At 37.2% G+C, this 12,237-nt stretch overlaps 1 protein-coding gene across 3 annotated transcripts in view; it reads right to left on the reverse strand.

Annotated features, from left to right (window-relative positions):
* Positions 1-3,986, reverse strand: part of LOC128889673 (xaa-Pro aminopeptidase 1-like) — a 41,566-nt gene extending 37,580 nt beyond the window's left edge. The window contains exons 1-2 of one of the 3 annotated variants that reach the window (XM_054147509.1): positions 3,522-3,986; positions 2,553-3,416 (exon numbers count right to left, since the gene is read on the reverse strand). In XM_054147509.1, coding sequence (XP_054003484.1) covers positions 2,553-2,601 — 49 coding nt within the window. In that variant the 5' untranslated portion in view covers positions 2,602-3,416; positions 3,522-3,986. Of the gene's footprint in view, positions 1-2,552 lie in introns of all 3 variants that reach the window. The other 2 variants (XM_054147511.1, XM_054147512.1) reach the window with 2 other exon arrangements.
* Positions 3,987-12,237: the final 8,251 nt, after the last annotated feature.

Raw genomic sequence — 12,237 nt, forward strand, 5'->3', positions numbered from 1 at the left:
TAATAAAAACATACGCCTATTAGCGTAGTCGTCGTGAACATCATCTTTAACGTTTAATTATAATCATGTGTACTTTCATTTAAAGTAAAAAAAAAAAAAATTGTATATATTGTATACCATTTGTGTTTTATTAATAAACAAAATTTTAGAGCCTCTTCTGGAAAACTCTTTATAATATGACACTGATAAACATTAAGAATGTGGTGTTAATCTAATCACGAGCTCAGCTAGTGTGGCTGACTCTACTGAGTTGTCTGTACATGACGTTCCGTAACCCCTTATGTACTTCAATGGGAAATCAGCAGGGCAATCTTAAAACTTCAAACGCATGATTTCACATAGTTTCAACAAGCAATTATCGAACGTGAGGATAGTACGGATAACGAAACCGAGGAAGTCTGATAGTAATTGTTTCGTACGACCTTGTGTGATCATGTATTTTAATTGCATGAATTATTGGAAGAGATTCCATTAGATTACAGGTGACTCATACATGACAATGCATTTCAATGGAGTAACTAGACAGGATTCGTACGAATAAGCTACTTTTGGTATCAGAAAAAAAAACATTAGACCACTCATCCTTCAAAACTAATTTTTAGAATTTTCTGAAGATTGGAACTCCTTTCATTTACCACGTTCCGACCTTTCGATTCAGGTTATTTATCTAAATATCATGCAAAAGTGGCGAATTGAATAAAAGTGCTGATTTCAAACTCGATATTTTTCACAGGTTTCAATTATCAATGTGTAGCACGTTTAAAGTCCGCATGGTTAATGGAAGACACGCTTTTTTTAGACTGCAATCATGCTCGAAAATGTTATCAATTACGCTGCCGTTGAAAACCGTGGTCGTATTATTATTTCGAAAAGAAAACGCGTCTTTACCCGATTTCACGCGTGAATGAAGTGTAATTAATTCATCATTGACGTTTAAGGTGCTCGCTAGCGCAGTTACCAACGAACACGAATCCTCTCGCTCTGAAGTCTTTCAAGATTTCTGACATTTATTAAAACCGCTAACGCGTCGCATCTAGGGGCTGCTGAAAACACACATTTCCTTAAATACGGCTCACATTTGAATGGGCTGTACGTGTTCTTGTTTGCTGTTACTCTTTCTGCGCTTCCAAACCCTTTTCACAGTGCTTTTTTATTTTTTCTTGTTGATGACACAAAACACCTTGGAATTATTTTTACTTATCACTAAGAATTCATGCAGGACGTTATCAGGGTGACTCCAGGTTTTCTTTTAATGTTATTTCTGCATGAAAATTTTCATTGACTAAATGTATTTTATTTTAGGTTATATATTACTTGTAATTAATTATTCTTGAGTTATCTTAACAGATGTTAAGAAAAAAATATGTGGTGAAATTCGAAATGCAGACACAGAGAAACACACAAATTAAAGTAAGGAAATGTATGTAACATTAATACGAAGGAATAAAACATTGTTTAGATTTGTAAATGGAAATCAAACGTGTAAAATGAGTGATTGTGTCTTGGAATGGTCTTGATGTTTATGTTTAAATTTCTAGTAGGAACCAAAGACTTGTGAATCATTTTTTCTATTGTTAACTTTTCGTCACTTTTATTATCTATAGTACCATTATGTTGAACGGAGGACTTTCTTTCCGGTGTGAATTCAAATTCACCGGTTTGTAGTGGTTTCCTCTTTTAAAGGTCGGCTTTGTACGGTGAATGGGTACGTTGTCACTTATGCGAGCGTCTTTTGACGTATTTCCGTAGCATTACGTTACTATGGAGAATGCAATAATACCTCTACATAGCGACGTGGGCTCTCGCATAATTTCTGACAACTATGCGCCCAACTGGGACCACGTACATTATACTTTCGAGTAAAGTACGAAAAGAATTTTTAATATGTTCTTCGCAGACTAATTTTAAATTTGGTTTGTCGTTGAAGCGACCGAATATTCAATGTCATTTACAGTTATTCATGAAAATATCCGTCCACTCGGTATGTATAATGTGTTTTACATATTTAAACAAGTCAGGGCTGGGATAACCAATTTCATTCGATTTTAATATAAACCTACATTAATATATTTTAATTTTTATGGAAGAAAAAAAGTAGTCGTAATTTTATTTTTATTTTATGTTTTGCATTTGATAGTTTAGTGGATATTGTTGCCCTATCACACACAACCTAGTTAATGAATATTCTTGAAGATCCAATTTCGACCACTATATTTATTCTAGTAAAATTAACTATACTTTTCATTTTACACAGCATACTCTTACTTAACATACAAAATTACAACCAAGTCGTTCCTTCCATAAATTTAAATTTCTCCTTTACTATCATGACTTTTCATCAGCGCTCAATTTATAGCACTGTATATTATTCAAGCTTCACTATCTAAAGAGACTCAGCGCACTCCATCTATCACAGATTAAATAATCAGACAATCTCCGATTAAAAACAAACGTTCGCCACACGCATTATCTGAAATATTTCCCAGAGGCAACGCAGTAAATTCGAAAATGTTCCACAACAGATTCAAACTGAAACAAAACCGTGGACTCACCGAAAACGCACATCGAGGTCAGGATCCAGTGGATCGATTCCTTCTTCATGGTGTCGGTCGTCCCCGTGAGCACTGGTCGGCTGAACAAAATAACTGACACGTCGCGAAATACCGCACGCGTCGAAATAAAAATGCGAACGCGCGTTTATAGGTACTGTTTTCGATTTGCGTCCAGCATACGCTCTCACCTATATTTAGGCGGCACTGCAATAATAGCACCGGCCACGTTGAGGAAGGGAGAAACTGGAGAACGCGAGGAGAGGAACGCGATGGTTTTCCAGTGGCAGGGTTCGAATCATCGACAGCCAGACCAATCGCAACGGGCCCCCTTCCTCTTCCGGTACCAACTGCTCCGTAGACGTTATCTTCCTTCTTATTGGACTCTTGCGGACACCTCGACCCCTTCTGACCCTGAACTAATGTTTGCTCGATCGTTTGGGATCAAGAGAGATTTGAAAGCTTTAATTTTGGAAGCTTTGATTTTGGAAGCTTTGGTTTGGAAGCTTTGATTTGGTAGAAATTAGAAGCTTGAATGAAACAAAGACTTCCAAGGATGTATAAATGCGAAAAAATTGCTTTCGTCACTAGTCGAATACATATGCAAAACTTTGTTTCAATGGTCTAGGAATGTTCTTGGAATAGTAGATTTGGGATGTTTGTAAACCTTTAAAATGGGCACTGTTAATCACGGATGTATATGTTCCGGTTTCAACCACTGAAATACTCGAAGGCTACTGTTCCCCATTGAACACTAAAGGTGTCACTCACAGGGCACCACCGGAAGGACCAGGTATTCGAGTAATCTTCGGCGCATCCAAAGAAGGCGGAATTGCGCAAGACCGTGGCGGGACACTGACGTTCGAGCTTGAATGGAAAAGCAGACTTCTGAGGATGTTTAAGATTGTTTTCGTCACTAGTTGAATACCTATGCAAAACTTTCTTCCAATGGTCACACGAAGATAGACACACCTTCACAATGAAACTCGTTAGTAACAGTAGAAGCAAGAATAATAAAGCCAGTGACGTGTTCAAACATCCGTTCTACTTCGATCCCTTTGAAGTCAAGAGAATAGAACAGTTAAGAGAATAGAAACACTGTTGTCACACTCTGGAGAACTCTCAGGGTTCGACCTTGAACCTAGGACCTGAGATCCAACCGTTTCGCTGCTAAGTTTGGACCAGGAAGAGATCTCGAGGTGTAGTCTTCGGGTACCGCGCGTTTCGGAGAAGTCTTCTTCAACGGATTAAATGACAACGCGACGATCGAACAACGGAACCAGACAAACCAGCGCGACGGAGTTTGTTTGGAGAGCGGTGTTTGAACGACGAGGAAACGAAAGGCAAGGGAGGGCGACTGGTTCAGCCTCGAATTCTCTGTCTCGCTCCCAGTTGTCCCCGGCCGCCTCCGTCTCTTGATCTTCCTCCACCGCCACCTACGCCACTGACATCGACGGTGCCGTCGTCGACGAACACTTCCCCTTCTACCACCCGTTGCCACCGCGTCACGACGGGGATTCACGATATTTTCGTACCCTCGTTACACAGACACGACGTCGGAGGCCTGTCGAAGAGATGGGCTAGAGAGCACGATGCTGCGGAGGACAGAGGAACCCTTTGGAGGACTGGAGACGTGAACCTGACGAGTGGTACGTGCGAGGAAGCTTTGTAAGCGAAGAGGAGTAGGTTGGTGTTCGAGAAATCCTTAACGGGGGGCTGTCAAGGGTTGTTATTGTCAGGGGATCGTTTTTTTATATGATAGGCGTGATAAGGTAGGTAATTCAGGGTCGAATAGAGATTGTAGGTATCTGATGTTTGCACGGATGCATATTTTAGGTGGGAGATTGTAAAATGCGTGCAAGAGGAGTGGGGAGATGTGTTAAGAAAATGTTCAACATTGACATGGCTTCTTCATTCTTATCTTCTTACCTCTGTCATCTACCTTCTTCAGTGTCTTCATTACTTTCGTTATCTTCGTGTTCGTCATCCTCATCATATTCATCATCTTTCATTTACACCCAAAATACACATATTTATTCAGAAGATCTTCATCGTTTTCATCACCATCATTATTTACTATATTCATTGTCCTCATTACTTTCGTTATATTCGTCATGTTCATCATCTTTAATTTACACCCAATACATACATACATTCAGAAAACACGCAAAATAAATCAACATCGTCGTTGCCATTGCAAACTTCACCATCTTCTTCATCATTGTCATCTTCATTGTCAATGTTGAATCCTCAATTCATTATCCCATTAAACTTCTCTATTAATATATTAACTCCAAGCATTGTCCTCAACGCATTGCCATTTGTCAAGATATTGACATAGATCTATCATCCGCCTGTCAATCTTTTATATCATATTTTACATTTGTTTACGTTTTTGCACCTCTGGATTGTCAAAATATGTCTAAGAACAGTTAGACTAACAGTGACTTAAAACAAAAAAAAAAAAAGATTGGTGGTGGTATAGATTCAGGTCATCAGCTGTGGTTTTATATTTCAGAGGACAAGCATTATTGTATTTAACTACTAAATTATCATTGCAAGGAACTTTTTATAGGATACTCAGACTGACAATATCAAGCAACTGATAATTCCAGTTGTCGAAACACTTCAAGATTCTATTACCTTCTGTTTACTACAGTTCCATTATCTTGTACGTTTTATTACAAAACGTAACGGTGCCATCGTACACAGTTTAAGGGATAACATTTATAGAAATATCGCAATTTCAATAATTCACTTGAACAGTCTGACCTAATAACTTCCCCAAACATTGGTCAGTTTATAATTAATCGCCTCAACGTGTCCTGTGCACGGGGAATTCCTGATTGGTTATCAACAGTATCTAGGGACGTGACCATTGATTGTAAGGGGATTCGAGCGTCCATCAAAGGGATTTGTTACTTCAAAGACAATGGATTTCTCTATCTTTCGTGGTCTTAATTAGCACCTGATGCAGTTGCATCTCAATTCCGTAATTGGACAATAATTCTATTGGTCGTCGATGTTCAAGACTCTTGATTACAAAACTGGAGTGCTTTGGCAAAACTTGATCAAACGAAGCCTATCATTCCAATCAATAATTAAAAGCTTCACATAATTAACATCTTTATTTCTGAAATCTTAGAACTTTCTAGATTAAACGTCAATTTAGTTAAATCTTCGATATCATCATGAAATGATCCGTCGTTGATCATAACAAAGTATTAGCATCGATCATTTACTTCACTGTTTGTGTCAAAGTAATAATCACTTGGTGCTGATAAGAACAAAGCTCTTTTATCTCTAAACGTTGTATTTGAGAGTCTGTGCATAATCTTGACGTTTATATATAGACGTCGTTTTATCGTTGAGATAATAAAACGGGGTAAACCGTCTGACAATACTAAAATTAAAAAGTTTTACCGAAAAAATGTAACAAATTTTATGGCTGATCTGATTTAATTATGTTATTTACTATTAATTATGCTCAATAATAATTGAATTTTACACCAGGTGGTGTAAACAAGAAGAAGATGCTTGTTTTCACTTTCTGCGAGTTATTATTTTCAATATTTAATACAAATTAATTGTTTAAGAATGCGATATGCTTTGGGAATTAATCTAGGTGATTTAAATCAATTTTGCCACCAAAATGTAGTATCGCCATCTAGCGATGAAAAGGCTGAACTCAAATTTCGACCCTTGGTCAGCACCTCTATCGGGAAAACGCTCAAGTTTGTCCTCGAATAGTTTCTTTTTTCGTCGTTAGATGGCGCCATTTTAGTGGGTACTTACCGACATACCGACATTATAGTTATTTATATATTTTATCTTTATTTCCACTTAAATGTTAAACATATTATGCAATAATGTGAGCTTACCATGTAATACATCGAAATTGACATTTATCATTACTTATTCAACTGAATAAAATGATAATTAATTTCAATGCTTCATATTGCAATAGTTTATTTTAAGCCTTGTTAAATAAGGTAAAGGCCAAAGAACATTTTTTTTAGTTCATTCTTAACATTATAATGCATGAAGTATACTTATAAAGCCGTTATTTAATGTGAAAAAGGATTAGATAATAATAATTTATGGTAAGGTATCGGCTTTGCCATCTAGCGTCGGAAAGCAGAAACTATTTCTCGACAAACTTGGACGGTTTGCCACCGATGGCGCAACTTTATACTGTTTAAAAAAAAATATGAATTTAAATTAAAATACGAACGTAAAGTAATGCGTGTTTGTAACACAAAAAATGCCCACGAAAACAACATGAAAAACATATTACACATTCACACATTTCTGTACTCAATGATCCCCTACAGTGTGTTTCACTATATTATACAATTATTAGCTAATAAATCTATATCCTGTACATTTTCAGAGATAATATTTAGACGAATAACGCAACTGTAATGACACACCTGCCTTGCTACCTGACCAGAGGTTCAATCAATCCCTAATTAATCGTGTAACTGTATTCTGCACACACACATATAATATCTAATTGATTATTAGCAGTGCTCAGGAGTGCGATCATCAATAGTAAGAGGATTCAGACGTCTACCAAAGGGATTTGTTACCTCAAAGACGAAGGATTTCTCTATTTTCCGTGGTCTTAATTAACATCCTTGATCCAATTGCATTTCAATGCTGTAATTGGGCTATCATTCTATTGGACCATTGATGTTAAAGGTTCTTAGCTAGAAGACTGGAGGACTTCGAGAAGATGTGCAATCAGGAGAAGCCATTCATGCCATGGATAATTAAAATATTTCGTCGTCTACTATCAGTCGTCAACGTGAAAATGAGGAGGACACTAATGAAAACATAAGTAGAAATTAAATCAAACTAGAAATTATCCCCTCCCCTACATCCAAAATCATACAGCTACGCGGTTTAAAGTATTATCATCATTTATTTATTTCACTGATCATGACAAAGTAGTAATCACATAAAGCTGATAAAAGTAAAACCTCGTTATCGCTAAATCGTGTATTGTATTTACAAGTATATAGTTTTTTTTTTATCGCGTCGTCGTTTTATCATTCATCTTTGTTCACCGTCTCATTTTCTCGACCAACGATAAATATATATAATATATATATATTTTCTTTTTCTTTTTTTTTTCATCATTTTTGTGTCTGCATCGATCTGCCTTACAAAAATTACGTAGATAAAGCTAAAAACAGTTTACTATCTTTCTCGGTTCTTTGACAAAAGCGCACCGTACGAACTGTCTTTCATACTTTTTTCTCTCTCTCTCTCTCTCTCTCTCTCACACAGACTCTCTCTCATTGACTTACTCCCTCAATCAGTCGAACCACTCGCTCGTTCACTTCCAGATTCGCTCTCCAACTCACTCAATTCCTTTTCGTACAATGCCGTGTTTATTGTTTGCATCAACATAATTTGATTGCGCCGTTTTAACTTGCGCATCCTTTCGACTAAACACACTCCGAACGCCTGTATGGAATCTCTCTTCTTCACATTCCTTATGATCTCCATAGCTTCGTCAATGACAGCATTATCAGAAGTTGTTCTACTAGTCCTTCTTGTCCTGCTAGCGGCTCTTCTACCGTAGGGTGGTGTAGACGTATCCCTGTCCGTTAAAACGACTTCGGGTTCTGCTTTTCTTTCTGCTTCTGCTTCTGCTTCCGTTTCTGTTTCCCTTTTCGTTTTCACTACCACTTCCACTTCAGCATCCGCATCCGCATCCGCATCCGCATCCGCATCCGCATCCGCATCCGCATCCGCATCCGCATCCGCATCCGCATCCGCATTTGCGATGAAATGTTGTACATTTGAATCATCTTTCTGTTTATTTTAGAATAATTACAACCCGAATATTAGATATTGCACACATTCTTTTGGTAAAGTCATATGATACAAGAATTACAATGTAAATTAAAAAAAAAGATCAATAGACCAACGTAACTAATTTCAGATGCCATGAGGTAAATAGTGAAGTAAAACGTAATAATACTATGAAACGTAATTGGCAAAGGTTTAAAGATTCATTAAAATATATTTAGCTTTTAAAATTTCTATGTTTATTTTTTGCCTCAATGTCCAATATTTATACAGCGTCGCCCCACTGTGTGGCGTCAGGGGAAGTCATTCGTAAGAAATTCATGGACTATTTTATGCAAGAAGGTCGCCTTTCAAGAAGAAGGTATGTAATAACGAAGACACTCACGATAGTAGTCGAAAAGATCTTTGTCACTGTACGTTTTCTGTCGTTTAAAAACTCCAGGCTTTTGAAAGCAAACCACTTGCTTTTGTAAACATCATTGATACCTATCATATAAACGTACATAAATTATTAAGTTGAAATGATCAAACTATTGTACATTAAAATACCACAAGTAGTAAATGACTCATAGAAAGTGTCCCAAAAATGTTGGAGGTCCTTGGGAGGGGTTCGGGGACGATTTGAAACAACTTTTTCCTTAGCGAAAATGTTGTCCGACGCTTCGGTGAGGAGATATTAATAAAAAACCCCGAACAATCAGAGTGCGGCAGCGACGCCACTGCGGGTGCTCCACTGGTATACTCGCGCTCTGATTGGTCGTAGTTTTCTGTTAATATCTCCTTAACGAAGCCTCGGACAACATTTTCGTTATGGAAAAAGTTGTTTCAAATCGCCCCTAGAACCACGTCTTTCAAGGACCTCTAACATTTTTGAGACACCCTGTATATTTTCAACAATTAGGCTGCAATATCCTTATATGTCATGTTACAATTAAATTCGTACAACAAATTTACTTACAAAAAGAATTGACGGTATTAATCACCACCATTGGGCCATTTCCCCCCAAATCTGGCAATTTTTAGAGAAAGCTACATATTCTTATAATTGATTGCGTACCAAAGGATCAAAATTTTGAAAAATACTTTGGGGTACACGTTTAAATCTCACTAAAGACTACAACATATTCAAATTTCAGCGATCTACGAAAACTTCCATCAAAAACTATCCGATTTCACGGGGAATAATCTATATTTAAGGGATAAAACCACTCTAGGATTTTCAAAAAATCGATTTTTTTTTGTTGCTTAAACGATACTTTAGGGTCATGAAAATAATACGTCATTTGATTTATAGTGAAAAACAAATGTTAAAAGGTTCAATTATCGATTTTGCCGCAGCGCCACACAGCGCGATTAAAGTGTTTATAAAACTTTAAACGCGTTTTTCTCGAAACCAGTTTTTTCAATACTGGAAGGACGGATTTCTCAGTGACTATTAGATGGATCGATTTGAAATTTTTACAATAGTTTCACAACAATATTCTCTTTGGAAGTACGTAGCCGTTTTTTGATTGAATGTAAACTATTTTCTTTATAAACAATTTAATGCTCATTTTTAGGGCAAAAAGTCGATTCATTGCTTAAAACGTGCGCCACTTCCACAAAAATTGATTAAAAAGAAAAACCCTACGTACTTCCAAAGCCAATTGTATAAACAGTGGGTGTAGATAGTATTCGTACACCGATCAATTTCCAAAAAAACGATGTGAATTGTAACTTATTAACTTATTTTTTATAAACAATGATATTCTACATATTTTTGGAAATGTCTAGAGTAGATACAGTACGAAAAGATTAGGTATTTTGTATAAGTGAGAAATCAACAAGAAAAAACAATATATCGATAGAAATACAGAAGCAATAAGTATTCGTACAAGTGTTAAATATTTAAACCTTCATTTAAAAAAAAAAACGAAATTTACATTAATTTACAAATAATTAATACTTCGTGGGATTTCCTTTTGATTTTATAATTACTGCAATTCTTCTAGGCATTAAATTAACTATCATGAATGTCGATGTTATTCGAAGTGAGATCTTGTTTCATTCCTTTTTTACAGCATTTTTTAAGTCTTTTTTACTGGAAATTTAATGTTTTCTAATTCCCACGAAGCAATAAACTGATGCACTTATTGTTACAAATTCTACTGTAAATTGTTCGTGAATTTTTCGTATTTTTTTGTTAATTTCGCAAATTATATAAACTAGTAATTGTTGTTTGAACTATATTCTAGAGATTTCCGAGAATATGTGGAATATCATTATTTAAAAAAAAAGCAGTTAATAAACTACAATTTTACACAAAAGTATTTTGAGGAAATTGATGAATGTACGAATACATTCTACACCTACTGTAGATTATAAATTTTCTTTAGTTTTTGTTCCATAACTCATAGATGTCGAGAAATCCGTCTCCCGTGACGGTGTTTTCAAAAAAGCTGTTTTCGACGACGGGCTCTGTAGCCGCCATTTTGTATGAAAATGACAATAAAAAAATTGTTTCTCGTTCTTCAATATGTGTTAAATAAACCCTCTGAAAAGAAATTCTATTCCATTTGTCACACACCCAAAATAAATTGTCAAATTTAGGTCTTTTTTTCTGCCTCTGGAGTGGTTTTACCCCTTAAGCGTATGTACGAATATTAAATTGTACTTGCCTCTTCCAGCCCCGCTAGATTTCTTCACCTTCCCCCTTTCCCGTCTGAACGACGCCAGTAACGATACCATTTTCGTATAACATATGTCAACTGGAACTTCTAGTCTCTCTGCAATTTCGCGCCATCCGTCGCATTTCAAATTCTTTATATGGTACAGGTTCGACTGGGGGTTCCATAACTCCTCCCGCTTTCTGTACAACTCAATTAGTTCAAGACATTTCTCCTTGCTCCACACGTATTTTACCCTTCGATTTTCACTAGCCATTTTCGACTAACTTCACTCACTACCGATGTACTTCTAAGCTGGCGGTGCGATTTTTACTTGTCTATATACCCTCGCCCGAATACCGTCCCAATATGTCACCTAAGGCTGGTTTTCCACTCGTGTAACGGGCAGGTTCTGTAATAAATTGTCTGTGGTTGCCGAATTTTGTCCGAAAACACGTTCCTACTAGCGAGAAAAAGGTCGCTAAATGCGACGACGAACGGTTGGAACCACTTAAAAGGGTCGATTTTTACGAGCGTTTGGGTCTCGACCCATGCTCTAGGCTCGCGAGCACGGGGACTATTCACGTCGACAGGCTCGCTGTCACAGTCGAGACCGTGCCACGCGAGCCTGGATCGAACGCTCAAAAAAATCGACCTTTTCGAGTGGTTCGAAGCGAGACTCCCAATACTTGTATTCACCGAGACCGTAGGCGCCTACCTGGGTTCGCCCAAGGGTCTGGGGTCAAACGGGCGATCGACTCATCAGTTTTTGATAAAATCGAATTCTTTATTCTTCATCGTAGCAACGTGAACGCGATGCCATTGGATTCTTGGTGTTCTCCCGATTAAAATGATATCTCACGTCGCGTAAATCGAACTATTTTTAACGAAATAACTTTTCAATTATGCAATCAGATTTTGCATATAATTTCGTTAAAAATAGTCCGATTTACGCGATGTGAGATATCATTTTGATCGTAGAAGCAATAGGAATCGATTGAAGTTACTTCCACAAAGTTCTGATAAAAATTGTCGAGGTTGGTATTTTCAATTCTTTATGGCATCCCTTTGCCGACCGCCCGCGGCGGCGACAGCGATGATGGTGCGTGGCCTTTTTCAGAATTCCGTGCTCGTTTCGGTGTTCCCGGCTCGCTGTTCTAGCTCGCCTGGGTCCTTCAGACAGTCCGGCTACGCCGGAGAATGGGAAGTCTACAGTAACA

The sequence above is a fragment of the Hylaeus anthracinus genome, unplaced genomic scaffold (genome assembly GCF_026225885.1).
Source record: "Hylaeus anthracinus isolate JK02 unplaced genomic scaffold, UHH_iyHylAnth1.0_haploid 11997, whole genome shotgun sequence".
Taxonomy (NCBI): Eukaryota; Metazoa; Arthropoda; class Insecta; order Hymenoptera; family Colletidae; genus Hylaeus; species Hylaeus anthracinus.